Source organism: Lutra lutra, chromosome 7 (genome assembly GCF_902655055.1).
Source record: "Lutra lutra chromosome 7, mLutLut1.2, whole genome shotgun sequence".
NCBI classification, from domain to species: domain Eukaryota; kingdom Metazoa; phylum Chordata; class Mammalia; order Carnivora; family Mustelidae; genus Lutra; species Lutra lutra.
Window position 1 is genome coordinate 18734348 of NC_062284.1, and position 20140 is coordinate 18754487.

At 41.6% G+C, this 20140-nt stretch overlaps 1 protein-coding gene across 2 annotated transcripts in view; it reads left to right on the top strand.

Annotated features, from left to right (window-relative positions):
* LRRK1 (leucine rich repeat kinase 1) overlaps positions 1-20140 on the top strand; it is a 120993-nt gene that overhangs the window by 37187 nt on the left and 63666 nt on the right. For both annotated transcript variants that reach the window (XM_047736287.1, XM_047736288.1), the window contains exons 3-6: positions 3321-3484; positions 11912-12083; positions 15271-15450; positions 15866-16014. In XM_047736287.1, coding sequence (XP_047592243.1) covers positions 3321-3484; positions 11912-12083; positions 15271-15450; positions 15866-16014 — 665 coding nt within the window. The remainder of the gene's footprint in view (positions 1-3320; positions 3485-11911; positions 12084-15270; positions 15451-15865; positions 16015-20140) is intronic.

Here is a 20140-nt window from a genome sequence, read left to right on the forward strand (position 1 = left end):
CCATATAAATGGAATCATCTTGTGCAGTCATCTTTCACTCAGCATTATGTTTTGAGATTTCCTGTCACTCATTTCACAGATCAGTATTTCATTCCTTTTTATTGCTGAAGAGTCACTAAACCACAGTCGTCGTTAATCCGGTTTCCTGCCGATGGACACTTGTGCTATTTACAGTTTGGAAATGCTGTGAATGAAACTGCTCTGAAAATTCTTGGATAGGTTTTTTTAGACCTATTTCTCTCGGGTAGATATCTGAAAATAGATGTGCTGGATCGGAGGGTAGCTGTATATTTAGTTTTATAAGAAACCACCAGACTTCTTTCCAAGCGGTTATACCATTTTATACTCCAGCCAATAAGTTATGAGTGTTCTCGTGGCTCCGTATCCTCACCAAGTACTGGGAGACTTTTTAAATGTTAGTAATTCTGCTGGGAGTGGACTGGTGTCTCCTTCTGGTTTTAATTCGCATCTCCCTGATGACTAACGATATTGAGCATTTTGTTTTGTTTTGTTTTAAGGTTTTATTTATTTATTTGACAGAGAGAGAAAGTGCACACAAGCAGACAGAGGGGTAGGCAAAGGGAGAAGCAGACTCCCCGCTGAGCAGGGAGCCCCAGGTGGGGCTCAATCCCAGGACCCCAGTATCATGACCTGAGCCAAAGGCAGACGCTTAACTGACTGAGCCACCCAGGTGCCCCGATATTGAGCATTTTTAATATCTTCTGTTCCAATCTTTGCCCATTTTGTATTGGGCTGTCCTTTATTATTGAGTCATAGGAGTCCTTTGTGTGTTTTGGATACCATTCTCTCCTTTTGAGGGTGGGGTGGGGGGGTTATGTTTTATAAATATTTTCTTCCAGTATATGACTTGCTTATTCATTTTTAAATGGTAGAGCAATCTTTTGATGAGCAGAAATTTTAAATTTTGGTGAAGTCTGATTTAGCAGTTTTCCTTTCATAGTTATTGTTTTCTCTGTCCCATCTAAGAAACCTTTGCTTCCTCTCAAGGCATAAAGTTATTGTCATTTTTTTTTTTCCTAGAAGTTCCTTAATTTTAAACTTTATGTAGGTCCATGGTCCGTCTCAGGTTAATGCTTGTGTGCAATAGGAAGTGGGAGCCTGGGTTTCTTTTCATTCCTTGTAGATATCCAGTTGTTCCAGCGCCTTTTGTGGAAAAGACTGCTTTTCTCATTATATTGCTTTGGCACTCTTGCCCAAAACCAATTGGATGTATAAGTATTACAAGTATGAGTGTATTTCTCAACTCTCTATGCTGTTCCATGGATTTATCTGTATATACTGGTACCACAATATCTTGATTACTGTAGGGTTTTTTCTCTCTCTCTCTCTTTTTTTTTTTTTTTTAAAGAGAAAGAGAGCATGAGTTGGGGAGGGGTGGAGGGAGAGGGAGAGAAAGAATCCCAATCAGGCTCCATACCCAGTGCAAAGCCTGACATGGGGCTCGATCCCACAACCCTGAGATCATGACCTGAGCTGAAATCAAGAGTTGGACACTTACCCCACTGAGTCACCCAGGCACCCCTTGATAACTATAGCTTTATAGTAAGTCTTGAAATAGTCAGTCTTGAAATTACCAGTGGTATACATCTTCCAGTTGTATTCTTTCTCAAGATTACTTGGGATATTTAAGATCCTTTGAATTTCCATACAGACTTGAAGATCAGATTGTTAATTTCTATTTTTGTTAAGAGATTTTATTTATTTATTTGAGAGAGAGAGAGAGAAAGATAGCAAGAGAGAGCACAAACAGAAGAGAGAAGGAGAAGCAGACTCCCCACTGAGCAGGGAGCCTGACTCAGGGCTCGATCTCAGGACCCTGGGATCATGACCTGAGTCGAAGGCAGACACTTAACCAGCTGGGCCACCTAGGTGCCCCCAGATAGTTAATTTCTATCCCCAAAAGCCTATGAGAACTATGGTTGGGGTTTTATTGAACCTATAGATAACACTGGGAAAAATTAACATATTAAGAATATTGATTCTTCTAATCCATGAATGTGGGATTTCTTTCCATTTATTTGGGTCTTCCCATCTTTTGTTAAATTTGTTTCTAAGTATGTAGTTTTATGCTATTGTAAATAAATTAATTTTTTTCCCAAAAGTTAGCTGCTGTAGTGTGATTTGCTTCTGTGATAGGAATATTTGGAAGCCAGCCTTGCTCAGCATGATTTTCACATGAGAAGAAGCTTCTTTTTTGTTTATTCCTTCAAAGAGGCCACAGAGAGATGGAGGGGGTTCACCCCAGCCTGAGAGCTAGGGGACCAAACTTCTGTTCAGGTTTGCCTTTTACTGACTGTGTGGACCTGGCCAAGAATGGTTAGACTCTCTCCCTATTTCATTCAACATGATAAGGACATAACTCCTCATTCTTTGGAGTCTTTTAAGGAATATTACTTAGCTCAGTGAGTGCAGGAGCTGACTTCCCTTACTTCTGCATCTTCAGTACCCGGTACAGTGCTCGGCCCATCACAGCCACTCAGTAGATGCCCCAGCGTTCTGCCTCTTGGCCTCCTGCAAAGCTGACCCTGCCTGCTAAATAATTCCAGCTGCTCAGTTGTCGTGGAGCAGCCTGGCCCACCTTCCACCCCGTACAGCCAGTGTCCACTATTAGGGAACAGCAAGATACTGACCGATGGCTGAGCCACATCGCAGATAACCCAATGGCAGAGTCAGGAGACATCCTAGGGACACCCTGCGCCAGGGTCCCAAGACCCAGAGTTTCAGGGGATTGCCAAGATCATAATGTGGCATACTTGTGCAAGGGCAGGTATGGATGAGGGCTGCTGATTCTAAATCCCATGCCCTTAGTGGGGTTCTCTAGGCAGAGAGGGGGTAGATTTCCAAATCCCTAGTATGAGACCTTTCTTTCTACCACCAATGGATACTATATCCCCATGAGGGAGATAGCAGGGGCATAGTTTGGCTGGACCACCCATTCTCCCACCAAAATCCCTGCTACTCTGTTCCTGTTAGAGAGATCAGCCTGGCTGTCACCAGCCAGACAACCACCCTAGGTGTCCTGGACCCCCTCCATGACAGCACAGTGTGGCTGTGCAGACAGCTCGGCTGAGCACCAGCCCCACACTGGAAGTACCCCCCATCCCCCCACCCTGGCCCAGGGCTGCAGGGCCCGGGGTCTGCTGTCATCCATGACACCGGCATTATTTCAGGCCCATCCCTTTCTCTTTCTAAGGCCTCAGATGGATGTCATAGAGAGCACGTGCAGCTCTTCTCCCGTGATCCCCATGAGCAGCCCTGGCCAGTGACAGTGACCTGGTGTGTGTGCTTCTGTCTACTAGGTGCTGAGGACATGGGCAGCAAACCGTCCACACCAGGCGGTGACCCCACAGCACAGTGCCCCAGGACAGAAGGCATTCATGCTGCATACAAGCAAGGAGACCCCAGCAGGGCCCGGCACCTGCTCCGAGAGGCTTGTGATGAAAGCACATCCCAGCTGGAGAAGGTAGGGTCGATGCTGGCTCCTCAAGCCAGACTGGGGATCTGGCTTGGATGAATGTTACCACTCAGATTATTTCCTTTGTTATCATCATAATCATAATGGGGATCTTTTTAACCTCCTTTCACATGTAAACATATGGTTGCTGGTCCTTTCAAACCAACTTCTGAACCTGCCACCATCCATGCACACCCTTTCACCTTCCCGGAGGACAGAGGAGTAACAAATGTGAACACCGAAAGGCCAATCTGAAGGTTCAACTTACTGTAGTCTTTTCACTTGTCTTCCATTATAAAAATAGCACATGCTCAAAAAAAGAAAACTTAGAAATATGTAAAAGTAGAGAGGAAAAGAAGAAAGTAACCTTATTCTTAATGCATCCAAACAGTCCCACTTAACAGTTTTGTTATATTTTCTCTCTGTCTGCTGATCTGTGCATATGTTGTTGTTTCTGATATAGATACAGTCATATTGTATATATAGATTTGTATGCTGCCTATCCTTACATAATATTATATCAGGCATTTCCCATCTGGTCATAAATTCTGTAGAGGAAGAAAGGTTTTTATACTTCACTTGAATTGATAAAACACTGAACCAGTAGAATTGTTAAGCTATGTATGTAATACCAGGAGCAACCACCTTAACAATACAAAGAAATACACTCAAAAACACTATTGACCAATCAAAATGGAATTTTAAAAATGTCTCAGACCAAAAAAAAAAATGTCTCAGAAGCCACAGAAAGGCAGGGGGAAAAAAATCAGAAAAATGAAAAAGTAAACAGAAAACAAAACAAAAAAATTGCATGACAGACTTAGATTTAACATATAAATAAATAGCTATATTAACACAATTAGTCCAAATACATAAACTTAAAGAGATTGCAGAGTATATTTTATTTTTTTAAGACTTTATTTATTTGACAGAGAGAGAGAGAGAGATCACAAGTAGGCAGAGAGGCAGGCAGAGAGAGAGAGGGAAGCAGGCTCCCCGCTGAGCAGAGAGCCTGATGCGGGGCTCAATCCCAGGACCCTGAGATCATGACCTGAGCCGAGGGCAGAGGCTTAACCCACTGAGCCACCCAGGAGCCCCTGCAGAGTATATTTTTAAAAAAACATGAGCAACTATAAGATGCCTATAAAAACTCACTTCAAATAGGATAGATGTAGGTTGAAAGTAAATGGATAGAAAAAGATATACCATGCAGATATTAATCAAAAGAAAGGAGTGGCTAGGGCGCCTGGGTGGCTCAGTGGGTTAAGCCGCTGCCTTCGGCTCAGGTCATGATCTCGGGGTCCTGGGATCGAGTCCCGCATCGGGCTCTCTGCTCAGCAGGGAGCCTGCTTCCCTCTCTCTCTCTCTCTCTGCCTGCCTCTCTGTCTACTTGTGATCTCTCTCTGTCAAATAAATAAATAAAATCTTAAAAAAAAAAAAAAGAAAGGAGTGGCTAAATATCAGGTAAAGTAGACCTCAGGGTAAAGGAAATTACCATGGACAGGGAGGATATTTCATAATGATGAAGGGGTCCGTCCACCAAGAAGACATAGCAATCCTAAATGCGCATGCACCAAACAACAGAGCTGCAAAATAGCAAAACAAAAACTGATATAACAGAAAGGAGAACTAGATAAATCTGTAATAATAGTTGGAGAGTTTGACGCCCTCTCTCCACAAGTGCTAGAACAACCAGGCAGAAAATCAGCAAGGATACAGAACTTACCACCACCAACCAACAGAACTGAACTGACATTTATGAAACATTCCACACAAGAGCAGAATGCATCCTTTTCAAGGGTCCGCAAACCATATCTCAAGATAGACTGCATATTCTAGGCCACAAGGTAAACCTCAGCACGTTTAAAAGAACTAAAACCAGACAGAATATGTTCTCTAACTTCAGTGGAATCAAACTGGACATTTATAACAAAAAGATAATAGAAAAATCTCCAAGCACCTGGAAACTAATCACAAACTTTGAAATAATCCATGGGTCAAAGAGAAAGTCTCAACAGAAATCCCTAAAGAAAAAAAAAAATGAACTAAATGAAAATGAAAATGCATGTCAGAATTAATAGGGTGCAGCTAATTCAGTGCTGAGAGAGAAATTTATAGCACTAAATACGTCCATTAAAAAAGAAGAAAAGTCTCAAAGTAATAATCCAAACTCACACCTGAAGGAACTACAAGAAATCACAAAATGAATCCAAAGCAAGTGGGAGAAATGCCAGAAATAAGAGTAGAAAATTAATGAAATTTAAAGAGAAAAACAATAGAGAAAATCAATGAAACAAAAGGTATTTTTTTTAAAGATCAACAAAATTGACAAACCTCTAGCAAAACTAACAAAGAGAAGGATCACTAATATCAGGAAGGAAAGAGGGAATATCAGTACATACCCGGCAAATATCAAAAGGATTGTAAGGGAACGACATGAACAACTTTACACACATAAATTTGACAACTTAGATGAAATGGACCAATCCTGGAAAAACAGAAACTAAAGCACATCCTGTATAAAATACATACTTTTAATAACCCTTTAATTATTAAGGAAATTCAAGTTACAATTTAAAACTTCCTAAAAAGAAATCCCAGATGGTTTCATGGAAGAAATCTACCAAATGTTTAAAGAAGAATTAATACCAAATCTAAGGATACTTTCCAACACTTCTGTGAGTCCAATCTACCTGATACCTAAAGCAGATAAAGACAGTACAAAAAGAAGTTCAGACCACTGTCCGTCTTGAATATAGATGCAAAAAATCTTAACATATTATAAATAGATTTCATCAGCATATAGAAAGAGTAATACACCGTGACCAAGTGGAATTTATTCCAGAGATATAAGACTGGTTCAGTACTCAACAATCAATTAATGAAGTCCTCCATTATTAATAGACTGCTATGGACTGAATGTTGATGTCCCCCCAAAAATGTGTATGTTGAATAATGTGATGGTGTTTGGAGCTGGGGCCTTTGGAAGGTGATTAGGTCATAAGGCTGGAGGTCTCCTGAAAGGGGTTAGTGCTCTTGTAAAAGATCCCATAAAGCCTCCAAGCCTTATTCCGCCACATGAGGCTACAACAAGAGATGGGCCATCAGGAAGAAGGCCCTCACCTGAGCAGGCCAGCACCCTAAATCTCAGACTTCCAGCCTCCAAACTGTAAGAAATAAATTTTTATTGTTTTTATGCCCCTCCATCTATGGTATTTTGTTACAACAATTTGGATGAATTAAGCCATAAACTCAAGAAGAAAAATCACATTATCATAACACTTGATGCAGAAAAAGCATTTGATTAAATGTAATACCCTCATGATAGAAACTCTTAGACAATTAAGAACAGAGGGGAACTGGGACGCCTGGGTGGCTCAGTTGGTTAAGCAGCTGCCTTCGGCTCAGGTCATGATCCCAGCGTCGTGGGATCGAGTCCCACGTCGGGCTCCTTGCTTGGCGGGGAGCCTGCTTCTCCCTCTGTCTCTGCCTGCCATTCTGTCTTCCTGTGCTTGCTCTCTCTCCCTCTCTCTCTGACAAAAAAAAAAAAAAAAAAAAAAGAACAGGGGAACTTCTTCAACCTGATGAACAGCTAGAGAAACCTACAACTAACTTTATACTTGATAGTGAAAGACTGCTTTACCCCCAAGACTGGGAATAAGGCAAGGATATCTGCTCTCAATATAATACTAGCAGTTTTATTTTAGAATAATTATACATAATTATATTCGGTCTATTACTGGAAGTTCTGACCAGTGCAGTAAGGCAAGAAAAAGAAATAAAAGGCATACACATCTGAAAGGAAGAAATAAAACTATATTTGCAAATGACATGACAGTCTACATAGAATATCCATAAAAGAGGGACACCTGGGTGGCTCAGTGAGTTAAGCATCCAACTCTTGGTTTCAGCTTAGGTCCTGATCTCAGGGTTGTGGGATTGAGCCCCATGTCAGGCTCCATGCTTAATACAGAGTCTGCTTGAGATTCTCTCTCTCCCTCTCCCTCCCCCCACCTTGCTCCTGCCTCCTCTCTCTCTCTAAAATAAATAAATCTTAAAAAAATAAGAATACCCATGAAAGAAATTATCCATAAAAAATTGATAAATTGGACCTCATCAAAATTAAAAAGCTTTTGCTTTGAGAAAAGACTGTGTTAAGAGTGAAAAGACAAGCTACAGACTTGGAGAAAATATTTGCAAATCACCTATCTGATGAAGGGCTCATACCTAGTTCATACATAAAAATTTCCCAATACTTGACAACAAGAGCAAACAATCCAATTAAATAATGGATGAAACAGTTGAAGAAACATTTTGTTGAAGAGTAAGCACAGATGGCCAATAAGTACATGAAAAGACTTAATGATTGTTAAACATCTTTAGCCATTAGGGAAATGCAAATTAAGACCAGGATGAAATATCACCGTACATCTATTAGGATGGCCAAGATTTAAAAAAAAAATAGTGACAACATGAAATTTTGGTGAGGGTGTAGAGAAACTCTCTCTCATACACCATGGTGAGAATATAGAATGGAACAACCATTCTGGAAAATAATTCAACAGTTTCTTAAAAAACAAAAAATACATTTACATTATGACCCAGCATGTGCATTCCTGAACATTTCGCCTAGAGAAATGAAAACTTATGCGCACACAGAAATCTAAGTGTGATTGTTCATAGCAACTTTACTAGTAATAAGAACTGGACACAGCATAGAATTCCTAGCAGATGAATTATTGAACATACAATGGAAAATAATATAATATAGATGTAAACCGTAAATATGTAAGTATATAAAATATGCAAATATATAAAATATGTAATAAAATATATAAAATATTTAATATGTAATATAAACACTAAAATATGTAAAATACTACAAATATAATATAAATATAATACTAAGCATTATAAAGAAACTCTTTGAGAAGGAGGAACCCTCTTAACAGTGTTGGTGGGCATGCAAGCTGGTAAAGCCATTCTGAAAAACAGTATGGAGGTGCCTCACAAAGTTGAAAATAGAGGTGCTCTGTGACCCAGCAATCGCACTACTAGGTATTCACCCCAAATCTACAAATGTAGTGATCTGAAGTGGTACCCGCATTCCAGTGTTTATAGCAGCAATGTCCACAATAGCCAGACTATAGAAGGAGACCAGATGTCCACTGGCAGATGAATGGATAAAGAAGATGTGGTGTGTGTGTATATACAATGGGATATTACTCAGCCATCAAAAGAAACCCCGAAATCTTGCCATTTGCCATGACGTGGATGGAACTAGAGGGTGTTAAACTAGGCAAAATAAGTCAAAGGAAGACAATTATCACGTTACCTCACTCATATGTGGAACATAAGAAACAAAAGAGAGGATCACAGGGGAAAGGAGGGGAAAATAAAACAAGACAAAACCAGAGAGGGAGACAAACCATAAGGGGCTCTTAATCATAGGAAACAAACTGAGGGTTGCTGGAGGGGTGGAGGGTGGGGTAATTGGGTGACGAGCGCTAAGGAGGGGACCTGATGTGATGAGCACTGGGTGTTTTCTAATACCAATGGGTGACCGAATGCAACCTCTGAAACAAATAGTACACTATATGTTAGTTAGTTGCATCTAAATTTTAAAAACTAAAAAAAATAGAGAAACTCTTTGAAATACACAACCACTCCGATGAATCTCGAGGGCATTATGTTGAGCAGGAAATTTAAAAAAAAAATCCCAAAAGGTCACATTCTGTACGATCCCATTTGTATAACATTCTCAAAATGATGGAAACTATAATCGAGATGGCAAAGAGATTCATGGTTGCTGGGGTTTGTGATGGTGGAGGGCTCAGGAGAGGCTGATCTCTCAATGGAGTAGTTCTACCTGGTGATGATCACTCTAATGGATACACATGTGACAAAATGGCAGAACGAAATACCCACATTGTACTCATGTCAAATTACGGGTCTTAATCTTGAACTACAATTGTGTAAGCTGTCACCACTGGGGGACATGGAGTGACAGAAATATGGATGCCCCTCAGGACCGTCTTTGCTAAGAATCTCTATTTCAGAGCAAAAAAGGGGAAAAAAACATAAAAAATAAGCAAAGTATAATTCCTCTTTAATAATATATAAAAACTGGCAAAAAGTGATCTATGGTGTCAGAAGTCAAGGTAGTGGTTAGGTCGGGTAGGATGGTGACCAGAACGGGGCAGAAAAGGGACTTCTGGGCACAGATAATCTCGCATCCCTGGTCTGGGTGTTCCCTACATGAATATGTTCACTTTGTAACCATTCATGAGACTGAACACACAGTGTGTGCTCTTTTCTGCAGGGCTGTTATATGCCAGTAAAAATTGTCATGGGTGAAGTGAAAAAAAGCGTTTGGTTTCATGTGGGATTACCCATGTGTGGATGCAGATGAACACATTCTGGAAGGCTATGTCAGAGCAGTTGCCTTTGCAAAAGGGCGTTAGGAAGGAGAGGCATGGAGGGAGACCTCCTTTGCATTTTAAACTTTTCTATGCTGTTTGAATGAAAAAACAAATAAACAAACACATGCTATCAAGCCTCTGGGCTGTCTCTACCCAGAGGGCCAGCCTTGACCCTTCCTGCCTTCTGGTTCCTTTTGGCCTCTGGGTTGGCTCCTGTGACATCATCACTTCATGAGGATGGGGATTTTTAGCCTCTCACCCGCGAGAGTCTAGACAGCTGTTGGTTGTGCGTGGTGAATCATTTAATCAGTCCCTGTGGCTTTTCTCCCTAGTGCAAGTGCTTTCCTGGAATGGCAGGCCTGGTGGGCCCCACCCTGGGCAGATTGGCAGGCCAGTGGGTTTTTCTTTTCCTGGCCATATGGAATGCATACCTCACATGACCAGCTCATTCATTCCACTTAGACAACGCGGGCCTCCCTCCAAGTCCCACATCTCCTGGGAAGTCTTGGACAGAGTGGAGAGAACATGGGCTTTGGCTAGACCGAGCCCAGTTCAAATCCTGGATAGTTCTGCAGGCGGCAAACTCCCTCCTTCCTCACCCACAAGATGGAAACACAGTGTGAAAATAAATAAAGGAAACCTTATTTAAAATGGGAGTCTGGAAGCCCTGAAGGGCAAGTTCTCATGCATCACCACTCACCTTAAGAAGCAATCCTTGCATACCCAGGGAGAAGCGGCTTCCTTTCTGTAGCCCAGCAGGAAGAAGGAAGAATTTCTCCCTGCTCAGCAACAGCCCAGCTAATGGGAACTCAGTAAAACACCCTCCCAGCTTCCTCCTTTCCCTTATAAAACCAAGCCCCTCTATTCTGTTCTCCGGACTTGCCTATGGTTCACCATAGTCTCCTTGTCCTGAATTGCAATTCCTGGCTATTCCCATTTTTTTTTTTTTTTAATCAACAGTAGATAAGACGGTTAAGACTGTTATCAGGACTAAGTGTGACCACGTAAATAAAACGCTCCTTGCAGTATCCCACACATGATAAGAGCCTACCTAATATATCAGTTCTCATCCCTGGGATCCTGTTGACCCATCCCTGCCTGTCTCACCTGAAATTGACTCCTAATACACTTGTATTAGGAGTAAACTATGCTTGCTTGTGGCTGTTTGATGCAGATTCCAGACTCAGATTTATCTGTAAACTCATGAAGGTCATGGAAGGACCCCGGGTATCCTAGACACAGTAGGTCCTCGGGAAATGCCAGCACTGGCACAGGCTGCCTCATTCCAATGTTGATCAATTCTGCATCCACCTCCTTGAACCCTACAGATGCCCAAGTCCTTCGGAACTAGCCAGGTTTCAGGAGGACTTAAAGTTTCAGTAACGCAGCCAAACTCTGTACATGCCAATCCAGCATTTTTTTGCAGACCTAGCAAGCCCATGAAAAGTCGGGGCCATTTGTACAGTCCTCCAGAGCCATTTCTAGCTGTGTGATCTTGGGCGAGTCACAACACGTCTCTGAACCCCCATATTAATATTAATACACGTATTAATACACTGCTTCGGATGAGGATACGTACTCCCCGGCCTCGTGAAACTTAAGGCGAAGAGCCGTGCTGTCCCGAAGAAACAGAATGGTAGTCACGTTTATATTGAATGGTCTAGCAGTCACATTCAAAAAGTAAACAGAAACAGGTGAAATACTCATATTTTTTGATCCGAATGTATGAAAGATCGCTTCAACACGTACTCCATAGAAAACTGATCAACGAGATAGTTGACATTTTTGCACTAAATCTTTGAAATTGCGTGTGATTGGACGCTTCCAGCCCCTCTCACTCTGCATGAGCCTTGTCTCAAGTCCTCTGCAGCCGCCCATGACCCTGTGGCATGATCCCAGACAGCCTGGCTCCAGGCTCGCCTGTGGGCTTGGGGAAGCAAGTGCAGCTGATTGTCTTGGCTATTCTAACAGCTCCCACCTCACTGAAGTCCTGTCCCTGCTCTGTGTTGACCAGGGCCAGCTTCTGAGCATCTCGGCGGCCTACGGTGACCTGGAGACTGTCCGGTACCTTCTCACTGAGAGACGGGTGGAGCTGCCCACCGAGCCCACCGACGACAATCCAGCTGTGGTGGCGGCTCATTTTGGGCATACTGACGTCGTACAGGAGTTGCTCGAATCTTTGCAAGGTAAATCCCAGGCCCTGAGCTCCTTGCCCACCTCTCGGGAGTCACCTCTTCTCTGGAATCAGACACACATTTGCCGGTGGGGGTTGGGGGGCGTGGGGATGGGCATGGGCTTTCTTGTTCCTTGACACTTTCACCAAGTGAGAGAACCAGATTTCTGGGCCATCACACTGACAGTCCACAGTAAAAACTGCCACATCCCATGTCTCAGTCCCTTGAGCTCAGGAGGTAAATTTTCTGACACCATATTTGATAGAGAATATGGACCTATGTCCCTTTTTTAAAAATTTAATAGTTTTTGTCCTTAAAGAAGTTTTAGATTTTCGGAAATGTGGATGTGGAAGTGCAGAGAATCCCCGTCTACCTTTTAGGTTCACTTCCTTCACCTGATGACATGCATTGAAAGTTCCTCCGTGCCTTTTTATGGCTCGGTAGCTCATTTCTTCACAAGGCATTATTACCTTAGCGGTTTGGGAGTTAGGGTTTGTTTGGGAGCACGGCCAGTGTCATGGGTGTGCAACGGTGTGGGCCCTCAGAAGGCCCGTGCTTGGTTCAACACTCCACGGTCGCCATCTTGAAATTTTTGATATTTTTTTAAACAAGGGGCTCACCTTCGTATTTTGCACTGGTCCCCACATATTATGTAGCCGTCCTGTCAGGGGTAGGGGGGTTGTCCCACAGTGTGCTTTGAGTAGATTTGTGCTCGGACTTGGTTCTAAACCAGTGCCCCCTTCACACGTCTGGAGGGAGAATGAGGTTAAGGTAGAAATCAGGATCGTGTTATGGTTCACAGGTGCATACTGGGTCCAGTGAAACACAGGAGGGCAAGGAGGAGCTTGGGTGTCCCTGAGGGCAGACTCCCTCTCTTCAGGGATCCCCAAGATTAGCTCTGTTCTAGCCCCAAAGCATCCATGCCGGCTGGCTCATGACCTAATTGTGCATTTTGAATTTACTGAACATTCATCCTATGAGTCTCTCACTATTGCCTTCCCGTGCATTCTGAAGAACTTAAGAGATACACAGACTTCTTTAAAAAGGTGATCCCAGATCTTTCATAGCTCCTGGCTAAGCAGAGACAATAGAAGCAGAAAGCCCAGTAATTCTATGTAGTATAACCATGGTGAGGGTGAAGTATTTACACAGTGATCTGGGAGCACACATTGAGAATGGTCTTTTCTGGTCTTCATAAGGAGCTGACGTCTGAGCTGGGTTTTGCAGGGTTCGTAGTTTACTTGGCAGACGAGAGAGGGAAGGGCTTCGGTCGCCCACTTTTGCAAAGCAGGGAGCTTGGCTGGACATGAGCATGGTTTTCAGCTGCTTTGGGGCGTCCTATCTTCACCTCAACCAGGGACAGAGTGGCTGAGGACGAAAGGAGTCTAGGGCATCATTCTGGACCCTGCAGGAAGTGCAGAGATGGGCAAAACAGCGTGTCCCTATGAATTCCCAAATCGGGAGGAAGGCAGCCACTGGATGAAACCAGAAGACACACAAGACACAACTTGAGAACAAGGGAGGGTTTGAGAAGAGGAGAGATGAGAGGCTCATAGGGGTAGGCACATCATTGTGTAGTTGTGGACGTCATTTCAAGTACGTCGTTATCTACTGTCTGGTCTCCATAGCTGAGTGGAAATGGAGCAAAGGAGGAAGAGGAAGGATGGAGACCCTAATGGGACTCTCCCAGAGTATCATTGGATTTGGGCCTCAGAAGATACGTGTGGGGTTTATACGGTTGAGAGAGCACCCTTTGGTTTTGAGTGTTTAAATCCTTTAGCTTTACAGGGTTTAAGTCTTGACTTTGTCATTTACCAACTGTGGGACTTCTGGTAAATTCCCAAACTCCTCTGAGCTCTGATTTCCTCCTATTAAAATCATGGCTATGAAATATAGCCTTAGACAACCTCCTCGGATCGGTAGACATCCATCCTCAACAGACGTTAACAGCATGATGACTGGATTTCTCTAGATACAGTTGCAGGAAGCGAGTTGGAGATCACTTGTTAATATCTGTCGGAGTACCACCTCCTTTGAATTGTTAATTCTAGTTATCAGAGGGAGAAGAGGAGGCACTGATTTAGCATCTGCTGCAACCCAGGCACTACGCCAGGCACCCTCTGTGCTGGATTTTCATTTCTTCCATCCCGACCTCCCCCCTGCTTCCTGATCAGTTTCCTACCATGGAGGGGAGGGTCCCTTCCTCCATGCTTGGGAGCACTTGGGTTCCTAAGGACTCCCAGCCTCTGGAAATGAGACAGGATTATGATGCAATTGGGAAGTGGCAGCATGGAGGATGAGATCATTTTTCCGTGACCGCTACGTCCAAAAGACATTGCATTTACTTTGAACTTGAAGATACTGTAATACTTCAGCCCACGCTGTCCCTGTTCCTTCAGTGCGCTAAGTGTTATTTCCTCCTGGAATTAAGTAGGTGGTACTTGCAGGGAGTAATTTGCAAAGTTTTAGGCTGGATAGTTAGATTGATTTCTTCCACCAAAGCCCTTTTTCTTTCATTTTTGAAAGTAATATATGTACTCATGGATAATTTAGAAATGCAGGAAAGTGTTAGTACTCTAAAAACATAATGACAAATAATGAGTTAGAATATTTTAAGCCGGGCACTTGATATACATTATGTCATGCAATCCTCACATTAAACTTGAGAGGACGAGTGCTATTACTCCCATTCTACCAACAGGTAAACTGAGCAGGGAGAAGTTAAGAAATTTGTTTACGATTACACAGCTAAAATATTTTAACCCTAAGCTGCTTGTCTCCAAAGCTCATGTCCCTGTATGTAATGCTATTCTGGACATGAGGTCAGGACTGGGGATGGAGAAAGGGGTGAGGCGAATGGTCACAATCCCCACTACCGAGAGATAATACTGCAACACGGGGTAGTACCTTTTAGTCTTATTTCCACACATGCATTTTTTTATCCAGTTACAATCATACTGTATATGCTACTTTTCCTCACTCGGCATTGTGTGCCGAGGAGGCGGATTTATTATGATATGGGAAAATGGCATATGCAATTCAGAGGGACTGTTCCGGGAAACACTACTGACTTGACAGAAGTGACTTTTGGCTGGAAATGGGACAGCTTAATATTACCAATGGTCCGAGGCGAGATCAGGGTGGGAACAACCAAAACCCCAGAGTGGCACCTTCCTTTTATCCTGTCCTCTCCTGCCAGGTCCCTGCAGCCCCCAGCGGCTGCTGAACTGGATGCTGGCTTTGGCTTGCCAGCGAGGGCACCTGGGGTTGGTGAAGCTCCTCGTCCTGACCCACGGGGCCGACCCAGAAAGCTATGCAGTCAGGAAGAACGAGTTTCCTGTCATCGTGCGCTTACCGCTGTATGCAGCCATCAAGTCAGGTGGGTTCCCCCGTCAGTCCCGCCCATGGGAACACTTGCAGGTTGGAGATGTGGGACCTTGTCTTCCCACTCCCTTCTAGCTCTTGAAACACCTGTGTAGAGACATTTGCAAATTCCATTATTTGCTCTCTCTCAAAATGTCTGCATCGTCCCTCTTTGGTCCCACTTGCACCTGCAATGGGATTTCAGTGACAGGTACCAACTGTGGCAAATGGGACCATAGTAGGAGACACTCCACAGGGCAGAGTGCTACAAAACATCTCCCACGAACAGGAATTTGCCACCTCGAAGGAAGTCATAGAGAAGGTCCACCAGCACAACGACCCTTTTCATTCCCATTTCACACATCAGCATCTGCCATTTTGGACCAGCTGCGACACACTCGGACATCTGAACGCCATTCTCTGTCCCTTAGGAAATGAAGACATCGCCATATTCCTGCTTCGGCACGGGGCTTTTTTCTGTTCCTACATCTTACTGGACAGTCCTGACCCCAGCAAACATCTCCTCAGGAAGTATTTCATCGAAGCTAGTGCCTTGTCCAGCAGCTGTCCAGGGAAAATGGTGAGTAGCCACTGCCCGTGGATAAATGGATAAAGACCAGGTGGTACATATATACAATGGAGTATTTTTCAGTCATAAGAAGGAAAGACATCCCGTCATTTTCAGCAACGTGGATGGACTTTGAGGGCATTGTGCTAAACGAATAAATCAGACGCAGAAAGACAAATACTTTATGATCTCACCTCCATGTAGAACCAGAAAAAAGCCAAACTCCTAGAAACAGAGAATAAATGATTTGCCAGGGGTTAGAGGGTGCAGAAAATGGGGAGATATTGGTCATAGGGTACAAATGCCAGTTACGAGATGGCTAAGTTCTGGAGACCTAATACACAGCTCTGTGATTATAGTTAATAATACTGTGCTCTAGACTTGAAAGTTGCTCAAAGAGTAAATCTTAAAGTGTTCTCACCACTTGAAAAGAGTGGTAATTAGATAACATTATACAGGTGTTAGCTTACACTCTGATGGTAATCATTTTGCGATAAGTGTGTTGAATCAGCAGGTTGTACACCTTCAACTTACCCAATATTTTTTTAAGATTTTTCTTTTGATGTGAGAGAGAGAGAGCAAAAACAGGGAGGAGGGGCAGAGGAAGACGGAAAAGCAGACCCTCTGCTTAGCAGGGAACCAGATGCACCTGGATCCCAGGATCCTGGGATTATGACCCAAGCTAAAGGCAATTGCTTAACCAACCAAGCCACGCAAGTGCCCCACCCCCACCCCACTTACCCACAATTATATGTCAATTATATCTGAATAAAATTGGAAAACTACGCAGGACATAGTTTTAGTTTTCCTTTTAATAATAAAAATAGTGTTGTATTATTCACATTATCTTCAACTTGGTTTTTTAAATTCAGCACTCTATCATGGACTCCTTCTAGACAGATCACTGTGGCCACAACTCATTCTTTAAATACATGCCCTAAATCTATCCCATTGGTGGACATTTGGATTATTTCTGGGTTTTGCCCGTTGTTATACAACCTGTTTTTCTAGGATATTGGCTTCTGTAGATCAAAGTCCCCAAAGTGGATTTTTTGGGGAATCACTTCCCCAAAAAGCTATGGTGATTCACTTTCACCAGCATTATGTGGGAATCTCTGTTCCCACACCTTGGCCACCATGAGATGTCCAGGAGCCTTTTAATATTATCAGTCTGTTGGATGAAAATGAGATTTCCTTGTTTTGATGTCCAAACTGTTGTTATGAAGAATATCGAGCACCTTCTCCTGTCTTCATGAACTTTTTACATCTCCTCTCACTTGAGTTGCCTGTTACTGTTTGTTGATTATTTTCCTGAAGGGTTGGTCATCTCTTCCTTCTCATTTGAGAGGATCTTTTTTTGTATCTCAGACTTTAAACCTTTTTTTTTTTTTTAATTATACATGTTGCTAATATTTTCCCCAATCCCTGCTTTTTCTTTTGTGATAGCAAAGATATGAGAATATGTAATCAAATCTCTTTTTTGTTCTGGTATTTGGGTTATATAAGAAGGTCATTTCCCCATCAATTTTATATAAATATTTTCCTCCTGGAATATCTCACAATATTTTTTTTTCTTTTAGTTTTTACATTTTAAGCTTTAATTTTTCTGGTATTTATTTGTATGTGAGGTATGAGGGAGAGAATCTAGCTTTCATCTTTTCTATATGGATGATCAGTTATTCTAGCACAGTTTTTAAAATAAAGCTTCCTCTCCCTTCTGAATTGAGATGTCATCATTGTTATTCTCCCCAGTATCTATCTGTATGCATTTTGGGATTCTCCGTACTGGTCCACTGGCCTATTAATCTGTTTCTAGGTAAATGCCATCTGGTTTTGAGAACAGTCATTTCATTTAAGTCTTACAGACTATTAATGCATGTTTTCTACTTGTTTGGTTTTTTTCTTTGAAAATATCTTGACTGTTATTAGACATTTTTTCTTTCTTTTGTGCATTTCCCATGATGACTCTATTTGTGCAGCTTTCAGCTTATTAAAGAACAGCTTTCATGTTCTTTAATAAGGTTTTGTATTTTGTTTATCTTATCTATATTATTTTTTATATTTTTAATGAGATTTTACAACCTGGACCCGCCATGTTTGTGTCTTCTTTCTTGTTTCTGCCACTGTATGAATTGAATATAATTATTTTCCATTTCTATTTCCAATCCAATGTTACTGATATGGAGAAAAGCTCCTTTGTTTATTTATATTTTATCCAGCCCCTTTACCAGCTTCTCTTACTAATTCTAATTGTTTTTGGAAGAGTTCCTTGAGACTTTTAGGTAGATGATCAAGTCCAAATAGGTTTGTCCCTTCTTTTCTAATATTCATATAACTTATTTTATTTCCTGTCTCATGGTATCACTAGGAATTTCAAAAGTTGAATCATCATGAGGATAGCAAATGTATCTCTCTTATTCCTGATTTTAAAGGTCTTGACCTCAGCAATTTATAGGCATTTGCTGTAGATTTTTGGTAAATAGACTGTTGTTAGATTTAGGTAGTTTCCGTGTATTCCTTTTTTGCTTAGGAGTTGTTATTGGGAAAGACTGTTGGATTTTGTCAAATCCCACTTTGGGAGGAGCTATTGATATATTCATGTGGCTTTTCTACTTTAACGTGTTGTTATAATGAATGATGATGCTATTTTTTCCTTTTCATTTATAACATCAGACAGTTTTACTTTTTCTCTTTGGAACTTAATCAGACCAGCCAGGGATTGAGATGTTCAAGTGGTTTTGTCAAAGGACTTTTAGATTTTATTCACTTCTTTATGATTTGTTCTGTTAGTTCATTAACTTTAGCTTTTATCTGTACTAAAATCTTCATATTTTCTTCTTCAAGTATTTTATTTGTCTCTGAGTATTTTACGGTGTTGTAGTTAAGGTAAGGGCACAGCACTGAGACTTCATGGTCTGATCTGGGTTCCGGATCTTCATCTCATAACTTTACCACTCTGTGTTTTGGTTTCCTCATCTGAGAAGTAGGAAAAAGAGAGAGAAAGTATCTATCTTGGAAGGATACTTGACAATTAAATGCGGTAATAGTTACAACATTCTAAAACCAATGCCTGGCACATGGTAAGTATCTAACAGATGATGTCTAGTACTATTGGAGTTCTTTTTTTAGATTTATTGGCTTAAATATTTTTCTTTTTTCCTCTAATTTTATCTTGTCAGTTGTAGATGCAAGTCTTTCATGTGCTGTCGATTTGTGCTAGCTTTCTTTATCAGAATCTGAACTACACACACGTGACATGTGACATGTACACATTTACATATTTATAAATATACATATGCATGTATATATATACATATGTATTGCCTACTTGTGATTTTTTTCTACTTCTTCACATTATTCTACAAGTTTTTGGTCTACAGACCCGTTTAATGGCTTTATGCCCCCTTTTGACTTATTTCATGATGTCAAACACCTGCTTTCATCCTGTTCGTGCTTCTGTCCTTAAAATTGGGATTTGTGTCTTCTTTGCTCTTCACATGGCCACCCTGCCTTCTTTTTCTTTGCATCAGGGTTGTACAAGTTTTCCCAGACATTCATCTTCAGTTTTTTCATTGTCTTAGGTATATTTCTTTCTTTTTTTTTTTTAGATTTTTTTTTTTTTAATTTATGTATTTGACAGACAGAGATCACAAGTAGGCAGAGAGGCTGGCAGAGGTGGAGATGGGGGGGAAAGCAGACTTCCTGCCGAGCAAAGAGCCCGATGTGGAGCTCGATCCCAGGACCCTGAGATCATGACCTGAGATGAAGACAGAGGCTTTAACCCCCTGAGCCACCCAGGTGCCCCTCTTAGGTGTATTTCTTATAGACAGCATTTAGTTTTCATCCCATCTGAGAGTGTGTCTTTGAGGAGTCCACTCGATTCACATTTGTGTGGGACCTGACATAGTCATCTATTACTCACATCTTTTTAATTATATTTATTATATTTACTGCTATTAATAATATCAATAATATTTATTATATTAATATAATATTATTTATATTAAGTGTGTTATTTAATATATTTATTATACTTATTTATGATATTATATTTATTGCTATTTCCTTTTAACTGTTCTCTTGTTCTTGCTGGTTTCCTAGTTTTTAAAGAATGCCAACATTCTTATCAATAGTAAAT